General features: G+C 36.3%; 1 protein-coding gene across 2 annotated transcripts in view; it reads left to right on the forward strand.

Annotated features, from left to right (window-relative positions):
- WDR35 (WD repeat domain 35) overlaps positions 1 to 24,324 on the forward strand; it is a 55,254-nt gene that overhangs the window by 29,789 nt on the left and 1,141 nt on the right. The window contains exons 13-26 of one of the 2 annotated variants that reach the window (XM_045813454.2): positions 2,955 to 3,024; positions 4,048 to 4,101; positions 6,182 to 6,291; positions 6,777 to 6,987; positions 11,980 to 12,060; positions 14,497 to 14,633; positions 14,947 to 15,150; positions 15,994 to 16,140; positions 16,795 to 16,927; positions 19,081 to 19,191; positions 20,085 to 20,249; positions 21,138 to 21,278; positions 21,906 to 22,062; positions 23,890 to 24,130. In XM_045813454.2, coding sequence (XP_045669410.1) covers positions 2,955 to 3,024; positions 4,048 to 4,101; positions 6,182 to 6,291; positions 6,777 to 6,987; positions 11,980 to 12,060; positions 14,497 to 14,633; positions 14,947 to 15,150; positions 15,994 to 16,140; positions 16,795 to 16,927; positions 19,081 to 19,191; positions 20,085 to 20,249; positions 21,138 to 21,278; positions 21,906 to 22,062; positions 23,890 to 24,130 — 1,962 coding nt within the window. Of the gene's footprint in view, positions 1 to 2,954; positions 3,025 to 4,047; positions 4,102 to 6,181; positions 6,292 to 6,776; positions 6,988 to 11,979; positions 12,061 to 14,496; positions 14,634 to 14,946; positions 15,151 to 15,993; positions 16,141 to 16,794; positions 16,928 to 19,080; positions 19,192 to 20,084; positions 20,250 to 21,137; positions 21,279 to 21,837; positions 22,063 to 23,889; positions 24,131 to 24,324 lie in introns of those variants that run through there. The other variant, XM_045813455.2, reaches the window with a different exon arrangement.

The following is a 24,324-nucleotide window of genomic DNA, read 5'->3' on the forward strand; positions in this document are numbered from 1 at the left end:
ATGTCTAACCAAAGCTTCGTTCTTATGGGTTAGTGGTGTACGTCTTTCCAGAAGGGTGGGGGTGATTCTAGTATCAGTCTCCATAGGAGAGGCAGGTTCTTAGACAGATATGGAGGAGGTCTTCAGGTGGGGCAAACTGGTTACTTGGCTTCTTTTCTTGGCCTGGATTCGAGGGAGTCTGGGGTTAAGTGATAGAGGGGGCTCTACCACATAAAGAAGTTAGGAGTTAGGATGTGGGGGGATTCCCTGTAGTAAGTCTCAAGGCACAGATGCATTTACTGTGTTTTGTCAGTTATATTGTCTCTGTTGATGATACTCTTTTTGCCCTTTTGTTGTTACCTTAGGCCTTTAAATAAAGCATTTTGTTGAGTGTTTTAGCTAATAACTCTTTAAAAAAATTTTTTTTATTATGTTAGTCACCATACAGTACATCATTACTTTTTGATGTTGTGTTCCATGATTGTTTGTGTATAACACCCAGGGCTCCATGCAATACGTGCCCTCCTTGATACCTGTCACTGGGCTAGCCCATCCCCCCACCCGCCCTCCCCTCTGAAACCCTCAGTTTGTTTCCCAGAGTCCATAGTCTCTTGTGGTTCATTCCCCCTTCTGTTTACCTCTCCTTCATTCTTCCCTTCCTTCTCCTATCGATCTCCCTGCTGTTCCTTGTGTTCTGCAAATGAGTGAAACCATATGATAATTGTCTTTCTCTGCTTGATTTATTTCACTTATAAGCTGAGAATTCTTAATCAGGGTGTAGGCCTGTGTTGGTGGGAGTGGACAGCAGGGGTCATATCAGATCATCTTCCCTCACACATGCTTGAGATCTTAATGCGATCTTCCCTTCCCTTTAAGACTCACTCGTGTACTAAGATAGGAGAAATGTCCCGAGTAAAAATATTTTAGATGTTGATTTCATGTCGAAGCAAAAACAAAAACAAAAACAAAAGAAACAAAAAAAACCAACTAGTTGAGGGACACCTGGGTGGCTCATTTGTTATGTGTCCAACTCTTGATTATGGCTTAGGTCATGATCTCAGGGTTTTAAGACTGAGCTCTGCACTGGGCTCTGTGTTGGGCATGGAGCCTACTTAAAACCCTCTCTCCCCGCCTCCCCCGTGCCTCCGCCTCTGCCCCACTTCTCCCTCTCTAAAACAAAACAAAACAAAACAAAAAACAAAACAAAACAAAACAAAACAAAACACCGGAACAGTTGAAAAATACTGTATCTTGTTTTCTCAGTAGTTCTGAAAGTCTAAGCAGGAAGAATCTGTGGCTCTCTCAGGACAGCATGTGACAGCGGTAGCAATAATAAGCAAGAGAACCACAGTCTGTAGGGAGATCTTAGGACAAAGTTGGAACTGAAAATCTAGCCTCTCCATAGAGTAAGTGTCCTCTGAGAGCCAGCTAAAGATATTCTGGCTTTGAGATGGCAGCATCTCCCTCTGTTTCTATCGGGGACACACCTACTAGTTTTAATGATTGGGCAGGTTCTGTCTGGGCTTCAGTTTCCTCATCTGTAGAATATGGTGGATGGTGGTGAGAGCAGCCATCATTGATTGACTACTTCTAGTGTGCCAGATACTATAGTAAGCCTAGTCAGCACTCTTATGAATCCTGTTTCAGAGAGGAAACTAAGACATAGGAGCTTAAATTATTTGCCAAAGGTCACCAGCTGATAAGTAGAAATGGGACATAGAGCCAGGTTGATCTGGCTCTGAAACGCTTACTCAGATTGGCCTTTCTTATAGTAATCTACTTGTTTTAAGAGACAGAAGGTGGTCACATGATCTCTTGAGAGATCTCCTATTCTGACCTTTGACTTTCATTTTGTGATAATTAGATAGAAATAGTAGCTGGATATACAATAGAAATGTATTAAAATGCAGAAACCTGGCACCTCTAAATTTATTAATTTCTTTTTTAAATATAGTTTCTTTCTGCATTTAATACATTTCTATTTAACATTCGATCTCAGTATATAGATGAAAGTACACTTATGATTTCAGTTTAACAGTGATAAAATTTCCTGATATTTTAAAGATAGAAAATGGCTTGATTTTCTTGTGACTGTATTCCATCTGTGATTTCTTGATGACCAGGCTCTGTGCATATGTGCTTTACAAACATTATTTTATTTATGCCTCTTAAAAAACCCTGCAGAAGGTTGCCCTTATTCTCCCCATGGAGAAATTGAGGCTCAGAGAGGTTAAGTAGCTTGCCCAGAGCCTCGTAGCCACTCTGTGATGTATCTTCCCTGTTCACCTCCACTCACCTTAATAATTTTCCAGCAGCCATAGAGCACCTGGCACTGTGTGTGTGCGGCACTGTGCTAGGCACCAGAGACATGGTCTTTGCCTCCAGGAAACTCCTCAACTGGTGGGAGAGACGAGTAAAGTAGTAGAGATGCTATGGTGTGAATAGTAGTATATTGAAGGTCTCAGATGGGGGAAGTCCAAAATAGTGCATCTTCATAACACAGGGAACAGAGGGAATGATTCTTTATTTCAGAACAAAAATTCCATTCATTAGAGCTTCCCAAATACATTTAAGCTTTACCTTTATTAAGCACATTGATAGAAGGGAAATTATGGTGAAATTACAGAGAAACTTAGTGTATTAGAAGTTATTTCTGCATGATGTTCATTTGCAGAATAAGGTGAAATAGCTGTTGGGGCTTAATGAAACTCATTGGAAATACGTGATTCAATGTTCAAATACGTTTTTAGCACAACTTTCAGGAACATATCACTTGCATAACTGGTAAACACCTGGTAGGTAGTTTCTACCTTTATGGGGTGGAGCTGTGTCAAGAACTGTTTAAAATAATCAGGACATTTATGTTATGTGACAGTATTCATTGGTGTCATCCAATCCTTTAATTGTTCTAGAGATTATGAAATGGTATAATCTGTACTTAGACCATCTTTGAAATTCTCTCTTTTTTCTTCCAGGATTTATCACGTTGATGATACTCCTTCTGGATCCGTGGATGGGGTGCTTGATTATAGTAAAGCCATTCAAGTAGGTGATCTTTTGAAGCAAATGTTGATAGCTATAAATTTGGAAATACTGTAACTTTATTTTGAGATCTGAGAATTTGTTTTTATTGAATAACATCTTCTAGTACTTCTTTAAAAAAATGTCTATTCTGAAAACCTTTTTTCTAGGTGTGCTTTTTTTCTTCTGATTTTTAAAAACTTTGAAATAATTGTAGGCTCACGGGAAGTTGCACAGATAGTACATAGAACCTCTTTATCCCACTTCCCTCAATGGTGACATCTTCCGTAACTGTAGGATAACATCAAAAACAGGAAATCGATATTGGTAATGACACTGTTAACTGGACTCCCACCCGATTCCTTACGCAGTTTTCACTCGTTTTTACATGTACATGTACGTGTGTAGTTTTATGTAATCTTACCATCGGGGAGGGACTTGCTAGTTCTCCGTTTTCGTGCTTGCTCTCCACCCCATCCCTGCCCCCTGGCAACCACGAATCTGTTTCTATCTCTAGTTTTGTCACTCTGAGAATTTTTTAAGTGAATGGAATCATGTAACATGTAACCTTTTGAAATTGGCTTTTTCTCACTAAGCATATAAGCTCTTGAGATCCATCCAGGCTTGTGCAGGGCCCTGCTACTTCCCCTCCCTCATTCTGGCATGGGCTGTCTGTCCTTCTGCTGTCTCTTCTTTTATGACTCAGCTCAGGTTTCTGCCTCCTTGTGCCCTTCTCTGTAGGTGAGATGTTCCTTCCTCTGTCGCTCTCACAATTGCTGAGCACACCTCTACTTGTATCACACTGTCCTGTCATTAGGTGTTCGGCCCGCTGTCTGCCCCAGTAGGCTTTTGAGGAATCCCTGAGGGGACAGATTTTATCCGAGTGTCTCCAGTGCTTAGTTCAGTGTCTAGCACGTAGTAGGTGCTTATTAAGTAAATGTTAAGTTAATAAATACATTGAAGTATTCTTCTTGGTCAGTTGCGTACTACCTTTTACCAGATTAGTCATTCAATAAATATTTGTTAAAGAATAATGATTCATTTTAGGGCACCCGGGATCCGATTTGTGCCATAACTGCATCTGATAAGACACTGATTGTGGTAAGTTCGAAACAAACTGATTTGATGAATAAGAATTGTTTAAATTATAAAAATAAAGTAATATGTTTTGGATTTGAATATCATCTTGTGGGCACCTAGCTTACTAAGTCCAACATAAGAAATAAAGTTTTAAAGATTGCCTCACAAACTGTTAAGCATTTGCAAAAAGAGCTGTTTATAAAATGGGTGTCATTGTGGCCCGCTGGGGAGAATGTGACTCTGGGTCGAAGGAGCCACATGGGGTTGGCAGGTGCAGGGTGGATTGGATGCTGGTAGCAGATCTTCGAAAGCTTCCTCCTCTGTGCGGCCTGCTGTTTCGTGTTGGAGAAGGGTTTTGGCTCAGCTACTTTCATAAGACTTAAAATGAAGAGGTGCTGTGTTTGCTAACCAGTAAAGTGAAGAAGTCCAGGGCCAGTTTTTCAAATAAAATCAATGTTACAGTGTCTTTTCTTGAGCTCTGACATTTGAAAATATTAATTTTAGAACTAAATATTTACTTTAATATAGTAATGCTGGTGGAGTCATTGAATTTGAATTATGTAATTAGAGCCTTAATAGTGTGTGTTTACAGTCCTACTTACATTCTTTAGCCATTAGATAATTTTATGGGGGACAAAATCTTAAGAACATAGCATTTGTTTTTCCTCATCAGGATTTTTATAGCAGTTTCTTTTATAGAGCCTCTCGTTTTCTTTTTAGATTCTTTGCTGTATGGCAGGGTTTTGTTGTCGTCGTTGTTGTTTTAGTGTTAGTTGTGTTTCTGACATTTGCAGGAAAAAATAACATGCAACTCATATCAATCGCAAAAATTGACTGACGTAATTCCTAAATGACAGAGTCTACCTATAAGAAATGTACTCAGATAGTTTAATACCAGCCAGAAGTTTTAATGGAGAAAATATCTTCTGCATTTAAAACTGCTTTTCACCGTTGAAATGTAGAAGATTTTAGAACGATTACTTTTTCAAACCTTTGAAGCTGCAGGACCCTTTTTTTGAAAAACAAAATCTTACTTCGTACTCCAGTATGGTCAATCTTCTGAAACCTATACTTCCCTTCTATACGTTAAAAAATATTCTGCCCCTCACCCTTCCAGTCTTTCTGATGGGCCCCTCTTGAGAATCATGCTGCAAAAACATTGCCGCTCTGGTTAAAAAGGGGAGAGGGAAATGTTGGCTGAGTGGAACCTTCTGCTTTGTCCTGTTGCCATGGCCAGAGGCACAGGAGGGTTTGGAAACCACAGTTCTCTCCTGATTGTTATACCAACTGTTGATCTGTCAGCATTAAGGCTTGCACAGAGTTGCATAGTAATTTATATTGTTTTATTTTTATTTAAAAAAAATTTTTTTAAAGATTTAATTAATTTATTTGAAATAGAGAGCATGAATGGGGGAACAGAGGGAGAGGGAGAAGCCAGGCTCCCCTCTGAGCAGGGAACCCGACCCAGGACTTGATCCCAGGACCCTGGGATCACGACCTGAGCCAAAGGCTGACATTTAATGGACTGAGCCACCCAGGTGCCCCTACATTGTTTTGTTTTTAGACCATTTAAACTAATAATCATTGTATCACTGCTTTCTGATCATCTCCCTTTGCTATTAACTAGTATCAGATGGGTGGCTATAGATGAAAAATAATAGACTTTCAGTAACAACTGTTTCATATGGTGATCTTATATTGATTTTTCATATATATGAAATTTAATTCAATAAATGCTTTATATTTTAGCTTTTCGTGTACCCTGCATATTCACCTAGACAACAACTGTTAAATAACCCTTATTATTTCTTCCTTGTGATGTAAGCATTTATGTATTATGGAACCGCTAGGTTTCTGACTTCTTTCTGGAATGCTACATGAAAAAAAAATAGATCATCTTCAGCCACTTTTGAAAGGGTTTTAATTAAATTAGGAGATACATATGTAATCAGTAATGTGATTTAGTATTAGAATTGGGAATTAGTTATGACACCATCACTTTGGTTTTGGAAACAAATATATGAACATATAGAGAGACCTGTATTTGTAATTTAATTTCATTATGTAAATATGCTTTAATAATCAAAAGTAATTTCCATAGGGTCGTGAATCTGGCACCATTCAGAGATATAGTCTTCCTAATGTTGGTTTAATTCAAAAATATTCCCTTAATTGTCGAGCCTACCAGTTATCCTTGAATTGCAACTCTAGGTAAGTCTGAAAATTCTCCTCATGCAGTTGTTGGGTTTAGAACTTACCAGTTGGGATTGTTGGATTTATGTAATAAATACAAAGATGTGTATTTGTTTTTAACTTGTCTTATAGTTCAGTGTGATTTTACTATACTATATTTCTATTTAGATAGTTGTATTGATTATACTGTGTTTAGGTGTTTTTCTCTAATTGGGCAAAATATAGAAATTCCAATGTAATACTTTAAATTGTTTGCATGTCAGTTTCTTTAATTCCTTTGGATACTTTTTCCTTACAAGGAAGCAAAATGGAGAGTAGTCCATGTCTTCTATCAAATTTGTAAAAAATTGTTTAACACTAGCTATTTCTTTAAAGCCATTTCTGCCTTCTTCCAGATTCAGATGAACTGATTTTGCAGACGAACTGTAACAGGTAATTATGTTTGCGATTGCCGATCGTCATTTTACAATTTTGTCTCCCTTCTCCACCGTCATTATTTGTAGTCGTCTGGCTGTCATCGACATCTCAGGAGTTCTCACTTTCTTTGACTTGGATGCTCGGGTAACAGACAGCACAGGACAGCAGGTCATTGGCGAGTTGTTAAAACTGGAGCGGAAAGATGTCTGGGATATGAAGTGGGCCAAAGATAACCCAGATCTGTTTGCCATGATGGAGAAGACAAGAATGTATGTTTTCAGAAACTTGGATCCTGAGGTAAGCACAAGAGAGGAGCGTTAGCAGTACATAAGTAACGAGCCAGGTAGTGAAACCTGGCTATTTTCCTTGTGTTTCCTTAAGAGGTTTGTTGGTGTTGGTTGCGTGAATTTCTGAAAATAAATAGAGACATCTCTGTGGAATTATAACATATTTGGTCTTAAGTGGGAATAATCCTGATTCTTTAAATATTCTCTGCTTTCTCTGAGAGGTACTTCCCAAGCGTTTATCTGTTCCTTTTAAAAGATGGAGCCATGGTCTCTAAAATATAGTCTTTATTTTTTCCTTGTCAGAAAGTTAAGAAAAAAAGAAAATCAGTAGTAACATTTATCAAAATTGCTTAGAACAACCTAATCAAAAAAATGTGGTTTTGAAATTGCTTTGTGCTTTTATTCTCTTTTGCCTCTCCATCCACCTTGATCTGTGCCTCCTTGGTCTTATTTGTACTCATATCAACTCTGTCAGCCACGAATCCTGGTCTTTCTCACCCTGCTAACTTTATGAATATGCACGCGTGGACTGATTACTCTCTCTGGAGTATCAGGAAGCCCCTTGCTCACTAATTGTAAAGTTATATTTTGATATTCTACTTGCCACTCACATCAGCTAATTTTTAAGCTTGGAATTTTCCTGTCACTTGGTCTGCTCTGCATCAACTGTTAGCATTTGTGTTGAGGAAATTTCAAATAATTTGAGTGGTAGCCTAATCAAAACGTCATTGAAATAAATCTTTTATGCAATTTTTGAATAATTAACGGATTTTTAGTTCAGAATTTTCTGTATGCTTGCTGTACCCAAGAAATGTAAATAATAAGAGAGAAGTTGATAAATGCTGGATGTCATTAATTGATGTGTGGATTTACAGTTTCCTTTTTGGAAAGAAATTGCATGCTTGGACTCCTGAGGTGCCAAAGATCTTCCAGAGTAATTTATTTAGTGGTAAACTATTTGTCCGTTTAACATCCTAAATTATTTTCACATTTCCCCATTTTGGCTCTACTCAGGATCTCTGGGTTGGGAAATGACCTGATATAAATGGCTCTCAAAGGCTTTGTTAAAGCTTTTAGGAGTCTTAAGGATCTTTGTAATTTTTAGTCCTTGAGTATGGTTGAAAGGAAAGGCATTCAGGGCTGCTGCATTTGACCTGTAAGCAGGGTCTTCTAGCAAGGGTCCAAGGGAAGTTTGATGCTTGCCACAAAACAAGTGTGAAAATTTGACAGGTAACCACAGGTTAACCGTGAGAATGGGAGAGGAATACTTTCTGAATGTTGGGGTCCTTTTTCCATCGTTGGCCCCGTGTGTACTAAGTCGGGAATCATATGGCTGGACGAGTGAGAGTGTTGTGCCTGGCTGTTCATAATGTGTGTGTAGCACACACGCTCGGTCTAGCACCAGGGGGAAGAGACATCTTGGTCTGGCGCGAAGTGCTTCTTAAGTAGTTTTAACAGAGCAGCCTTTTTTTTTTTTTTTTTTTTTTTGAGTTTGTTTTCTGGCTTGGCGAGTAGTTCTGTTGGCTTTAGAGCTAGATGAATTTCTTTCAACCTTACCACTGACTGGATTTCTTTATAAACCCTGCTGTTTTTCATTCATGAGGACACTGGCTGGCTGTGATCCCTGCTTGGTTAGTTTCTCTGCTGTTCATTCCTGTAGCTGCTTATTGACTGATCGTGTAAGGACACGCTCTTCAAAACCGAATTTACTGGGACTGCCGTAGGACGTCATATTCTTTTATTATTCAGGACATAGGCTAGCATTTGACAGTTAATACTGAGTATATTTTTATCCCTTTGAGCGTTGTTATGAATTCTAGATTCATACCTTTCTTTAAGCTGTAAAGTTTGCTTTAGATTATAAGTGAAAAAGGGGTGCCATTTGTATGTGACATTGTAATTCACTGATAAAGCACACTTTCTTTGAGAATTTGGAAATCACTATTTAATGTTGATATTTCGTGCTTGATCATTTTTATCTCCAGTGACCCTCTCAAGGTCCTGATTCAGCTTTTCTAGTCTTTTTCTTGGATCTTCTCTCTCATTGATGCTATTTCATATTCATATTTCTTTCATACCTCATAATTTTGTCACTCACCCTCTCATTTTTATACACTTCTTTACCAAACAAGGGGCTTCCAAACTTTTGAATCTATACTTCATATGTGTGTAATTATTTATTTAGAAATTATATACATGACCTACCATATTAATACAAGTACATTATGAATCATGTCCCTGAAATAGCAATTTTAAAAGAATGAGAAAAAAAATAACAGGAAGTAAACTTTATTTTAAAATGTCATGATATTATGGTTCATGCTACGATTAGCTAGTGTCTCAAGCATAATGCACACTTTATAGAGTGTGGAATTATTAACTTAGAAACATCCCATGTTTCAGACAGTCTTCTTGATAATTTCCATTTTTTAACTGACTTTTTGTCAGCCCTGACTAAGCTGTCATTGCTTTCACTTTGTAATGTGGCTAACCCTGGAATCTGTGTCGGGAGTAAGGAAGGTGACTGTTCTGCCTCATCTTGTTTGCTTGTGCTTGCATTATTAATATTCCGCTAATTCACAAATTCTTTGCAGGAAGATTTTGAAACCACATGTCCAATTTATGAGGGTTAGCTAAAAATTAGATACTCTAGTCTCTAAATCCTCTTCACTAGGTATGTACAAACTTCAGTACGTCACAATACGCTGTAATCGAGGGGATAAGCACTTCAGGATACTTGTTATATTGTATGTGTTCTGAGACCTTTTGACTCATGTACTGAATAAGAGTACTTAATATAGTGTAGATTAGTGAAATTTTAAATACTTTCTTGATAAAAATAAATTTCTTAGGTACTACGTAGGGGAGTGTGTCCTGCTTTTGTCAACCACTGGTCTAAAACTTCATATTCAGTTAAAATGTGGATGGATATCTAGTGAATTTTGGAAAATAAAGAGAATTAGTTGAGATCATTCAGGCAGAAGTTGGTTGACATTTTAAAATCTGAATTACACAAATATTTGCATATTTTCTTACGTGCCAATAATCATAGATTATTTTGGAAACTCTTAACTTTTGATCTGTCCTCCTACCTGTATTTTCTTCTATTCTCTTTATTTTTGGTATAACTTTTTAGCCACACATCATCTTTTATGACGTTACCTTTTGGCTACCTTGCTTTGTTTTTTATCTAGCCAAAAATAAAACAATTTCTAATGGTAAACATTTTTATACAGGTATATTTGGATACATGTAGTATCAAATAATTCAAGTGTACAAAGGCCTCTAGAATTTATAAGAAGTATGTCATTATGTTCTTTCTTTCTTTTTTTTTTTTTTTTAAAGATTTTATTTATTTATTCGACAGAGATAGAGACAGCCAGCGAGAGAGGGAACACAAGCAGGGGGAGTGGGAGAGGAAGAAGCAGGCTCATAGCGGAGGAGCCTGATGTGGGGCTTGATCCCGTAACGCCGAGATCACGTCCTGAGCTGAAGGCAGACGCTTAACCGCTGTGCCACCCAGGTGCCCCATGTTCTTTCTTTTTGAATTAAATTTTGTTCTGATCCTCTCTGTTCATTGCTCATAAAGGCATATTATTTGCCTTTACATAGTACAATTTTTTAAGAAATAAAGGGATTTTGTAAAATTTTCTAGTATAATCAACAATTTTTACTTTTTAAAAGAAAATCATCACTTTAAGACTCAATGAACTCATATAATGTATATACAAGAGCCTTATTCTTAAACTTCGACATACTAGGGGTGCCTGGGGGTGGCACAGCGGTTAAGCGTCTGCCTTCGGCTCAGGGCATGATCCCGGCGTTGTGGGATCGAGCCCCACATCAGGCTCCTCTGCTATGAGCCTCCTCCTTCCTCTACCACTCCCCCTGCTTGTGTTCCCTCTCTCGCTGTCTGTCTCTATCTCTGTCAAATAAATAAATAAAATCTTTGAAAAAAAAAAAAACTTTGACATACCGAAACTAAATTTAATTCAATTTTTACCTGTAATTTCCATCTTTTTAGTATCTTCCTATTATAATTTTTGTAGTTTCTATCATATGAAGAGCTAGGTTTCAGAGTTATAAATTCAATATGTTGTTTCCTTTGGATTTTGCTTACTTTCTGTTTCATGATATACATATACACGCATATTTTTAAAATATTACATTCTGGTATTATTTCCATTACCAGACATTAACTTATCCTTTCTACAGCATTCTTGGAGGTAGTAAGTATATTGAGAGTTTAATTCTTTTTGTTTACATAATGTTTACACCTACTTTTTCTACCAGGGATTTAGGGCAGCTGCTTTACGTGGTCATATGCATTTACTACACTATTTCTATCAGCCTGTGTAACACTAGGATAAGAGACAGACCTGTAACAGACTTGTGCATTTACATATTGGCAAATTAAGTCTTCTTATATAGAAAATCTATCAGGAATGCTCTCTGGCTAATGTTACAGAGGATGGACTTGTCCGTATGGTACAAGGTTTCTTTGACCTATGTACTTACATACAAATAGAGTGTTTGTCAGTTTTATTAAGAATTAAGTTTAATGTTGCATTGCATGAATAAGAATTATCTAGTGGCATTAGGAGCTTTTGGATTGAGAAAAATTGGACTGATATTAGATGCTATTCAGGAATTAATATTGATTACATAAGGTATAATAGTAATGTGACCATGTAAAGAACATTTATTTTTTTCTTAAGAACAGCTTTATCTTTTAGAGATATGTACTGAAATATTTAGGGGTGAAATGTCATGATGTCTATAAACTTACTTGATTTACTTTAAAATATTTCAGCCAAAAAATTGGCTAACGCATATTTAACAAAATATTAATAATTATTTAGATGATGGGCATATGGGTGTTAATGACATTCTTTCTACGTTTCTGTTGGTTTGAAAATGTTGATAATAAAATATAAAATCATATATTAAAGGAAGGAAAATTTTGTAGAATTTAACATAACATTTGTTTTTATCTTTAAAGGAACCCATTCAGACTTCTGGATATATTTGTAACTTTGAGGATTTAGAAATTAAATCTGTTCTTTTGGATGAGATACTGAAGGTAATTCTTAAAAAGCAACTCTATTTCTGTTGCTGGCTTGGCTGGGATTTATTTTTTCACCAGGCAGTATAATGTCCCTGTTAGGAATGTGGATTGACTCTGCTCTGTCACTTGCAACACTTTTAGACAGGTTCCTTCACCTTTTTGAGCCTCATTTTCCTTTCTTGTTTACGAGCCTCAATTTTTTGCCTCTATAAAATGGTGATAATGATAGTACCTATCGTACAGGATTGTTATTGTGTAAGGTGTTGTGTAAAAAGCACCACAGTGCTAGGATCAAGAGCTCAAAAATGGTAGCTAGTCGTTGTTGTCATTGTTTTTATATTATCAACAGAGGAACTGAAGAAATATTTGATAATTTAGTGTTTTGTAGTTCTAGGATATTTGAGTAACTTTTTTTTTTTTTTTTTTGCATGGCCACTATCCTATTTTTTTTCAGGCTTTATAAAATAATCCATTTCTGATGCCAGATATCTTTTTGAACCCCTACTTTGGCCTTCTTTGACCATTTTTTGAGAATTTCTTTCTCTAAGAATATATTGAAAAGAGTTTTACCTTCATTTTATACAAAGCATTTACTTTTTCTGTGTACTTCATCCAGTTCTCTGGAATTGGGGTAGTAGCTTTTTACATTTCCAAAGTTAGTTGCAGTTTGTAGCATGTTTTCATGTTTTGGTTTGATGTATACATTGTAGGCCTTTTATTATGAACCTGTTTTGTTTTCCTTGAGAAATTTCTTGGAGGACTAAAGCAGAAAGAATGCAAAAGGAAAAAAGGAAGTTCACTCAATTTACGTTTACTAAAGTATCTTTCATAAGAGGTGTTCATTTGTCATTTGTCATTATGGATCACTGTTCATTGGTCATTACAGCCATGCCTGGTAGATATTACACAGACCTCATTTTTAGATGAAGAAGGCTCTTAGTGAGTAAAGTGATTTATCAAAAGTTCATCTGTTCATTGACTCAGGAAATGTTTACTGGCAGTCCGTAAGACACAGTTCCTGGCCTCAAATAGAGCGGTTGGGGAGATAGACAAGAAATTCAGTGACCAGACAAGGCGTGGGGTGCTGTAGTTTGTTTGGCAGACGTAGCCCTTCAGAGGTCTGCAGCGAGAGCGCACTGGTCAGTTCCGAGACTGAGTAATGTGAGTAGTACAACCAGGTGTTGTGCTAGATGTTTGATGTGTTATCTCATTTAATCCTCACAACTCTAGGAAGTAAGTTTGATTACTGTCTTCATTGGTTCAGGTGAAGAATGTGAGGCTTGGAGAGATAAACTGGTTTGCCATTGACACCCAGTTAGCAGGAGGCAGAGACATGATTTGACTCCAAGCCATCTGGCTTCAAAGCTGGTGTGTGTAATGGGTAGCACTGGCAGAAATGAAGAAGGGGAACGGTGATGGGGGAGGTTGGCCCAGGTTATAAGAGGCCTTGTGTACCTTCTGTGGAGTTTGGACCACATCCTGGAGTCATTGGGGGCGTAAAGCAGGAGAGTGACGTGATTGGGTTTCTATTTGGGGAAGGTGGCCTTGGCTTCCTGGGTGGGCACGGGAGGGGGGCTTATAGCAGGTTTTAGAAAGAGTTGTCACATAGCCAGTGAGCAGTGGAATTAGGATTTAAGTTTAGGTCTGTTTGAATCCAAACCTCATGCTCTTTCCATACTACTTTCTACCTTGTGCCAGGGATTTCCCGGAGAAATTTTAGCTTCTGAATGCAATGGTTTAGTTGCAGGGTAAGGAGGGGCACACGCAGCTCAGCTCTGGCAGCCATTGCTGTTTTTTCTAATTTTCTCCTATGCTTCACCTTTTCTTTGCTTGGAATATGTAGGATACTGGCGAGTTTGTTATAACTCTTTTCTCTGTGCATTAGCTAGTTCTTTCCTGCAAGGCTGGCCTTCAAAAAAGATTTTTTTTTTTTTGGAGGGGTCAGCTTGCAAAATTAAGAAAAGGGAAGAAGTGATGAAAACTAGCCCCTTTTCTTTCATTTGCGTGTGTGCTGCAGAGCAGCACAAGGAGCCGCAGTCTCATTGCCCCTGGCAAGGAAAGAGTGGATGAAGGAGTGAAGGGGTAGAGGCCCCGCACACGTGTTTTCTGCTCTGGTGGAAGCTGCAGCACTTTGGGCAAGAAGAGAATAGTAGCTCTTGGGGACACGACATGTAAGCTGAGGGAAACGAGGCTGCATAATTATAAGAGACCCCTTCTTCCACCACTGCCTTTTCCCCATGGGCAGCCTCATAGCCTCCGGAGGAACTTCACTTGTGGGTTGTGGGTGTTTTCCAGACAGCTTGAAAGACCCACACATTGGAATAGCTTTTCTTCCCATTTTGGTTTACAAGGTGTTGCAGTTCTGGGTGTGTGCACGTCTGTTTTACTGTAAAAAAAGGAACACTCTAAAGGCAGCCAGTTGACTTTCTGACTTTTCATGTTTGCTTTTAGAATCCCGAACATCCAAACAAGGATTATATAATTAACTTTGAGATTCGGTCCTTGCGAGATAGTCGAGCGTTGATTGAGAAGGTTGGAATTGAAGATGCATCTCAGTTCATAGAGGACAATCCACACCCCCGACTTTGGTATTTAAAAATAAAAAATCTTCCCCAAATGACTAGTGTATGCTTTGAAAGTCTCAGCTCTATTGTTCCCCAATCTCGTGGTAGCCTTCATAGGGGTAGATATCCATTCTTGCTCTTCTTTTTAAAATACAGAAATTCATTTTAGGTTTGGAAGTACTCAAAATGAGCATAAAATTAAGTGAAACACGTATAAATGTGTTAATCGCTTCCCACCATGTTTGACTGGAAACAATAGGTATAGTGATTGAATTCTGGTTCAGGACTTGTTTATCAATAATTGCAATAAGATTTTCTGTTTCTCTTTGTAATAAAGGCGCCTACTGGCTGAAGCAGCTCTTCAGAAGCTGGATTTGCACACTGCAGAGCAAGCATTTGTACGCTGCAAAGATTACCAAGGCATTAAGTTTGTGAAGCGTCTGGGCAATCTGCAGACTGAGTCCATGAAGCAGGCCGAGGTTGCTGCCTATTTCGGCAGGTTTGAAGAGGCCGAAAGAATGTATCTTGATATGGACAGAAGGTGAGTCATGAAGGTACAGGCAGTCTGAAGTATTTTGGCATTCGTGATCTGTTTGTACAAATGAAGAAAGTACAGTAGTCTAAATGTATCATACCATTTCTTTAGAAAATAATTTCAGTTTGGATTACCAGCTGAATATTCCACATGTCCTTCATTAATTTACGTTTTGTAATTTGGAGGCAGTTTTCTTTTCTGGTTTTACATATATTAATGGCTGGCCATGGATTTTTTTTCATTTGGTAGGAGAAAAATATAAGACTTCAGAGACTAGGGGCTTTTATCCTTTATTACATTGCTCAATATTTGGGTTATCTTTTTTCATTTAGGCCTGTATTTAACTTTCTGTTGTCAAGGAGCATGAAATAAAAATGAACGGTATTTAGGGATTGATTTTTATTACTCTGTTCATTTTTGATTTATATAAAATAATGGATGAACCTCATTTCAGCTGTAAGCATTATGTCTAATTTTTATTAATATTACTTGTACTTCCAGGAGATCCCTAATACAGCCTAAACCCTGAAAAGAAAGATAAAACCAAATGTGTTTACATGTGTGATTTTTAAATAAGCCTGATTATGTCTACGAAATTGATGAAAAGAAGGGATTATTATTTAAATCATTATTTTGCTAGGAAAATTGGAATTCTAGGAAAATAAGAGGCGGGAAATATTTGGTTTTCCCCATTGCCTCTTTCCTGGTTAAGTTTCTAAAATGTTTGGAGAGGTACATTGTCTGTCAGTTCATTGCTGTGTATCCTAGTTCCCTAGAATTGAGCCTAGCACGTGGTAGGCAGTTGTTAAATTATTTGTCGAATGAATGAATAGATGCCATCGTTTGTAGAGATCTTGCTATTGGCCTTCGGCTGAAATTGGGAGATTGGTTTAGAGTACTCCAGCTCCTGAAAACTGGATCTGGCGATGCAGATGACAGTCTCCTAGAGCAAGCCCACAATGCCATCGGAGACTACTTTGCTGATCGACAAAAATGGTAGGTAACCTACGTGGACCACCTTCTCCATTCATGCGGCATGTATGAGTAATTCCCTATGATGCAATGCTGGGAAAATTGAAGGCCATCCTCCTGGATCCTAAAATTCAAAACAGCTTTAGATGAACACTGGGGAGCGATAGATCCTTAGATAAGTGCTGTAAAACTTTGGAGTTTCCATACTCACAAAATGTGTGCCTAGCTTCAGGCAGCTTTCTACTGTTTAAGACCACAGTGTGCATTTCAAAGACATTGTATGATTTATTTCTGAAGAAGGTAAGAAAAGCATTTTATATTTGCTTGTTTTATTGTAGATTATTTTCAGATCGCTGACTTGTATTCTGAAGTTTTCATTTTGATCAGTATGCTTATTTATTTACGTCAGTGTTTGGAAGTACAACTGTGTATCAGATTGCAACAATATTTCTTAAGAATATCCAAAGAATGTTGCAACTGAAGGATGCTTCACAGTCTTTAGATGCCCCCCCCCCCCCCCGCCCAATTTATATGCTTCAAAGACATACTGTAACTGAAGGTGGTAACTAGAGTAATACTAGTAATTCTAATGAAGGAACATTTTTGGTGACAATGCTTATTTACCAGGAGATTCACATTCGTCTTAAAAGCTTTTGCTTTTTTTTTACTTTTCTATAGGTTGAATGCTGTACAATATTATGTACAAGGCCGGAACCAGGAACGTCTAGCTGAATGTTATTATATGTTGGAAGATTATGAGGGTTTGGAGAATCTTGCCAGTTCACTTCCAGAAAACCACAAGTTGCTTCCAGTGGGTATTATAAATTTTAGTTTTTAGAGTTGTTAGGTTATTTTATAAGGTTTTTATGTTACAGTCAGGAAATATCCTCTGCCACAAAGAAAATTTAAAATGAATCTGTAATCTTGTAGTTTCTTAGATGTGGAATGATACTTTTAATTATTAAAACAATATGTCAATATTACAGAATATTTGAAAATGGAGGGAAAATTAGCCATATTCCCACTACTTTAACATGTTCACAATCTACTGTAGTCTTATCAGTTTGATAAAATTGCTTTTAAAGTTAGCTGAACACATGAAATGTTTCCAGTTAAAATGATATCTTGTCAGAGATTTGCTTCAAAATGATCCAAGCTGGGTCTGGGGATTAGTGTGTATGTATGTTTTTGAAATTTGCTATAACAAAAGTTTAAAAAGATAGCTTGACTTTTATTAGGTTATATTAACAATTAAGTAATGTTAAAAAAAGAGAAAAAGAGTTTTCTGGAACTTTGTTTTGAATGTTCTTTTTAAGCGTCTTAATTGTTGAATGATGTTAATGAGTTTATATTTTATTTGTTTCATCTAAAATGTAAATCACTGAGTTGTATAATACCTGTAGAGTTAGCATCTCTCCACTGCAGGGTCTGGACATATGTCAGTTGTGAGTTCTACCACAGAAATTTTGTCAATTAATAGGTGAATGAATAGTAGAATTCTGATAATTCGGTTTCCTCTAATGTGAATCAGAGCAGTTATCCCTGTAATAATGGCATTACGGGTACCTTTATTCTTAGTCCTGTGCTTTCTTGAGTAGGAAAGAAACCGAAATTACTTATAACCCTGGCTATTGGGACAGTGTATCCTATATTAATGTTATCTATTAGGTGTGTCTGATGATGCAGAAAAGAATGTTGCTATGGAATATCCAGAAAAGTATTATTACTGAATAAATACTAAGTAGTTATATCTATAATAATAATTAAATAACTAAAATGATTAAAAAGTTTTAGTAGTGCAAATTTTAAATCAAGTTTTTGGAGGGCTTTAATAATATGGTAAAATATGGTAAAATTTAATTTTTTTTAGTATTGCAAACTTTAAAAATTAAGTTTTTGGAGGATTTTTTAGTAATATGGTAAAATGTACATAATATTTAAGTGGGAAATTCAGGGTGTGCAGAACTATATATAATATGATCACAATACATACAGCAACTCACACATACATATAGATTCATAGGACAAAGATGTTAGGAAATCACATCAGACTGTTGAGATAGATTTCCTATGGGTAGTAAGATTATGAGTAACTACAGTTTTGTGCTTTCTAACTTTCTTTCTTTCTTTCTTTCTTTCTTTCTTTCTTTCTTTCTTTCTTTCTCTCTCTCTCTCTCTCTCTCTCTCTCTCTCTCTCTTTCTTTCTTTCTTTCTTTCTTTCTTTCTTTCTTTCTTTCTTTCTTTTTACCATGAGAATGTGTTACTTTATAACCAGGAAAATACAAATATTACTTTTAAAAAGATAATTGGATCCAAAATGTACTTTTATGGTTTTCCCAAAATACTTTAGAAGTGAGGGTGGGGAGAGAAAACCTCTAGGCAAGTAGATACTCAGAAAGAAAAAGAAAATTGATTTTCTGAAAGTGGAGAGTAAGCCACATGGGTATGGTCGGTTTTTGTTGTGGTCTCTCTCCTCACCCCACCCCTCAGGGGAGCTGGATCCAGCTCCCTAAACTAACGAATAGCCAGCTTGTCTGGGGCGTGTCTTTGGAGAGGTCCGTGAGAGCTCTGTGAATGTAAGATTTCCCTTAAGCCTCTAACGATGACCACTGATCATACCATTGGTTGCCCTAAATGTTTTTTTCACACACTACTATGGAGTTTGTTTCCGAACTTGACATTTCTGTAAAGTTGCTACTGTACTGGGAGAAGACAAGAGTGGAGTATGTTCAGGACCCGGTTAAAAATCAAGTCTGTGGCGTGAGCCAGCGAAACACTGGCTTTATAGAAAATGATGCCTTAGCCTCCTTTCTGGTTTGTAGTCTCTGTCCCTGTGTATGTTTTAACGAAAAATGACTGTAACCACCAGTACATTTAATATTCATATGTCCCTATGGAGTTTTATAAATGAAAATGTGATTTCCTTGGTCTCTGAAATCTGAGAGTCATGTTCTGTCCTTACAGGAAATAGCCCAGATGTTTGTAAGGGTTGGAATGTGCGAACAAGCAGTGACTGCATTTTTGAAATGTAATCAGCCAAAGGATGCAGTGGATGCCTGTGTGCATCTCAACCAAGTAAGGAACTGAACGTTAAAGTCCCCGTTCATCCTTTTCGCCTGTTGCCCGTGTAGGGTTGAGGTGAATTTTGTGAAAGGAGCTAGATACTCTCTTACTTTGCTGAGGACCTAGAAAATGTTGGAGTTTGCACTTACCTCTTGAAGTGCTGCCATTAAGGGTGACCGCTCATAACTAACTCAATATGGGGACAAACCCTGTGCTTCTAGTCTGGCAAGTTTTTGTCTGGAAGTAATTTCATAATCTTCTGTATTTTATTAGGGTTTTGTTTCCAAAGAAGGACTAGTTAATGGTCATTGCAAGAGGAAGGATTTGAGTTACCTTATCAATATTTATTTTGGCAAATCTGTTTTCCTGTCTCTTTATAGAAAACATATATTTGATATTTTTAAGAGTTGGAATTTAACTAAAGGTAAAGTGCAGAATTGTGGAAATTGCTGAATATCAGCGTATTCCTTTAAGTATTGAAGTATTTTATAAAGCTCCATTGGCTTTTTTAAATAACTTTTAAATGTTAAATCTGATAGGACATTTTCTCAACTGAAATTGCATGTTTTGTTTTACTATAAGCAAATGTAGCTTTCTCTCACTCCTTGCTGGTCTGAAGTTGAATTATAATATTGTGATTATAAACTTTCAAGTTTTCCTTTTCCGATGTACGTCTTAAGCAAATCAAAGTCTTACATCATTTAATCATTTTGATACATGTTTAGCTTATAGAACTTATAATTGCTCTGATTTTAATTAAATTTATTTTAAAAAACATACACTAGTTTTTAAATTTTGATGTAGGGTTATTTATTACTATAAACTGAAAGCTTTATTGTTGGAATTTTATGACTTCTGTGAGTGTAAGTGCTTGGGAAACTGAATGGTGTATTTTTTCCCCCTAGTGGAACAAAGCTGTTGAATTGGCTAAAAATCACAGTATGAAAGAAATCGGATCCCTGTTAGCGAGGTATGCATCTCATTTATTGGAAAAGAATAAAACTCTTGATGCCATAGAACTCTATCGGAAAGCCAACTACTTTTATGATGCTGCTAAACTGATGTTTAAGGTAATAAAATAATCCTCTTGAGTATTTGGTATGTTCTAGTTACCAGTGTTGTGTATTTAAAGAACACATTTTCTATTTTCTTGGAAAACAAATACTTGGCATAGCAAAATCCCTCTAGTTTCATTACCTCTATAGCTATGCATTATCTTAGTATTATTACCTTTTACTACAAAGGCTGTTTATTAATGTCAGTACCTTATCAATACCTAAACAATTGAATATTAATACTGAAGTTAACAAAAAATTATAGAATTTTCAGGGACCATAAACGTACAAATTCCCTTAACTGGGAATTAAATCCTGTTGATAATAGAATTTTGAGTCCTTTTAAATGTACACATTTTAAAGACATTACAGTTTTTTCATAATATGCATTTGGAGGGAAGATGATTAGTATGGTATTAATGTATGCAAAATTAACATCCTATTCTGTTTTTTCCCATTTGAGTTAATGAAAAGTGGAAAATTCCCCTCAATCTTCTAAAGAAATCTTTATTTCTGAAGGCTGTACCATGTAAAAGTCCTGTTATTTCAGTATACTTGGAACATCACCTTTAAAATCTTCTTATGGAAAATGCTACCCCTTGCATGAAAACTTTGAAATGTGACTTAGTTCATTGTGACTTCATTGTGACTTAGTTATTTAAGAGCATTTGTTATTTTCTGAAATTGTTATGAGTTGTAACTCCATGGCTAAATGCTAGGGAAAGAACGGAGTCCTTATAAGCTAAAGAAAAGAAAATGGGTTTTAAAATATTTATCATAAGTGGGTGGTATTTATGTTCCATCCTACTATTTTTCTTTTTATTAAAGATCAAATTTCAGAAATGATTGTACAAATATAATTTGATTAAGGAATGTCTTCCCATATTCTTTAAATGTTTAAAGATTGCAGATGAAGAGGCAAAGAAAAGAACCAAACCTTTACGTGTCAAGAAGTTGTATGTCCTGTCAGCTTTACTCATAGAGCAGTACCATGAACAAATGAAAAATGCCCAAAAAGGAAAAGTTAAGGGAAAGAGCTCAGAGGTAAGGCAGAACATTACAGAACGTGAAATCATCTCATGTGTTTAAGAAAAAAAAAACAAAACAAAACTATCAAACTTCTCTTTGTGGACAGACCATTTAATTTGCTTGTTTGCATTTATTTTCTTAAATGAGGAGAGGAAAAGGAATGATGACTTGGAATTAATACTCAAATTTAGAAATTTCTACTTAGGAATATTGAACATTTTCTCAGCAAGACTAATCTGTAGCCTTTGTTTTCTAACCGGTGAGTTTTAGAAACATTCCTAGAATATGTATATTATTTTATGTGTAAGTGAATCTCTTAGTAAGTTTATACTCAGTTCTATTTTAAAATGTGACCGCACCTGAGTCACAGTGATTTGTGTGTCGGACCCCCACGAGGTACACTTTTACTGTCTTACAATTTTATTTGTCAGTTATGCCTCAGTAAAACTGGAAGCAATTTTTGATTATACTGGCTTAACAAAGATGAATTCTAATGGAGACATTAAATCTGTAATGACAGTTTTGTAATGATAAAATCCGCTTACTTGGATATTTTAATGTATGACCGTTTCAGAAGCTATCTTTATTGGAATGACTGTCATGGTTGTGCTGACAGAAAACGTGGGTCTGCTTGACTCATAGGCCACTTCTGCTTTGGCTGGTTTGCTGGAAGAAGAAGTTCTGTCTACAACTAGTCGTTTCACAGATAATGCTTGGAGGGGGGCCGAGGCTTACCACTTCTTTATACTGGCACAGAGGCAGCTCTATGAGGGATATGTTGACACTGCACTGAAGACAGGTGGGCATATGAACTAATGTATATAAGATTTATAAAAATGATCAATTGAATATGAAGGGCCAGCTCCTTCAGATTGCCCATATATTAATTTCAACAAATCTTTTATGTATGGGTTTATTTTCATGTTTGAGGTTTGCTATCTGTAATTTGTTTTGTGCATTCCCCTTTTTGAAGCACTTTTAATTTTTTTTAATACATAGAAAGTAATAATTACAGTTCACATTAAAATCAAAAGTTTGAGATAAGCAAAAAAAACCCCCCATCTATAGCATTCACTATTCTATTTATTCAGAGTTAAACAATTAATAGCCCAGTCCATCTGCTTTTGAATATATATAGAAATTTGTTTTTTTTAAAATATCAGGAGTATAACAGGCCATACTTTATGTCCTTTTTGAAAAACATTATGATATATTGTAAGATATTTCCATATTAATAGCTTTCCATAGCATTTGTTTTTTACTAAAATTACACTGGTGTAAGAAAAAAAGACATGTAACAATTTAAGTCAAAACAGAAAAAAATACAAAGAAAAAGGTAAAATAATCTAATAACTTGTAAAATAATCTTATAAGTCAGAAGTAATGATTGCTAACATTTAGGTGAACTTCCTTTTAGACATTTCTCCATGCCTATAAAATTGTAGATAGTTTTCCTTAAAATAATATCACACATGTTGTTCAGGAACTTGCTTTATACCCTATGGTGAATATTGCAGTCATATTTCCATGTTGATGAACATAGATCTGTGTAACCATTTGTATTAGCAAGGGGACTGTAAAGTTCTTTTCTAATTGGTTATTAGTTATACACAAGAATCATTTTTATTTTTGTATGTTTATCCCTGACCTTCATTTAATTTTAACTGATTACTATGTGGTATAAATTATGCAATTATGTTTAAAATGGTTGTATTTTATATAACCTATACACAATTTCTAGACTTATAAGACAAATTAGAACTTTTTTTTTTTTTTTAAAGATTTTATTCATTCATTTGACAGAGAGAGAGACAGCAAGCGAGAGAGGGAACACAAGCAGGGGGAGTGGAAGAGGAAGAAGCAGGCTCCCAGCGGAGGAGCCTGATGCGGGGCTCGATCCCATAACGCCGGGATCACGCCCTGAGCCGAAGGCAGACGCTTAACGACTGAGCCACCCAGGCGCCCCAAGACAAATTAGAACTTTAACTTAGAGCTTTCACCTACTGGGTGAAGAAATCCATATACAGTCTATTAATTCTGCAGTACATTTTTAAGAAAAAATTATAGCTCTAGTATAGAAAAAGTGAAAATAAGATATGGTAGCTGTCAAAATAACTTTTCTGAACTGACAACTTAGAGGCTCATTGTCACTTCTTTTTTCTCAAAGAAACACAAAGAAAAAACATTTCATGCTGCTTTGCTTTTCTGCCAAAAAGAAACATGATATTATCTTGAAAATTGTGACTAACGGTATAACATTAATTTACTTTTTCTGGAATGCCCCAGAAATTTCTGATTATATTTACATGAAACAAAAGCTATGTTGCGACAGCAATTTTTATTTTTTGTCTGTGTGTGTATTTCTAACTGGCACAGCAAGTGCATCGTTTGGCGGTGGTTATTTTTGTGGCACCTGAGCTGTTGGCTAGTGTTACAGAACTGTGAGATCACGTAATTTCCTTCCTTCTGCCAGCGCTTCGATTGCCTGCCGCTGTTTTTGTTTTTTTTTTAAGTTTATAAAAGTTCATGTAGGTTAAACTAAAGCAGCTTAACACAGATTCTTTTCCATGCATGATCATGATATTGTGATTACTTTTCAAGATCTAAATTGTCCTCTTTTTCCTAGCTCTTCACCTGAGAGACTATGAAGACGTCATCCCTGCCGTTGAGATCTACTCTCTGTTAGCACTCTGTGCGTGTGCCAGTAGAGCTTTTGGTACTTGTTCAAAAGCTTTTATTAAACTTGAATCTTTAGAGACCCTCAGTGCAGAGCAAAAACAGCAATATGAAGATCTTGCTTTAGAAATCTTCACGAAACATACTCCAAAAGATAATAGAAAATCTGAATTGGACAGCCTTCTTGAAGGGTAGGCTGATTATAATTAATGTATATCATTCACCCTATTAGAAAGTGGGATTTCTATAAGTGTAATAGTGTGATATAATAATTTAAGCGCTAAACTTTGAAGTAATTTACCTTAAGATTATACCCTCTTTTATTTAGTCTTGTAAGTGTATTAATGTTTAATTTTCTCATTATAAGAAAAGTTTTTAATTGAAA

This window comes from Ursus americanus, chromosome 7, assembly GCF_024610735.1.
Source record: "Ursus americanus isolate L20-20 chromosome 7, mUrsAme1.1.p, whole genome shotgun sequence".
Taxonomy (NCBI): Eukaryota; Metazoa; Chordata; class Mammalia; order Carnivora; family Ursidae; genus Ursus; species Ursus americanus.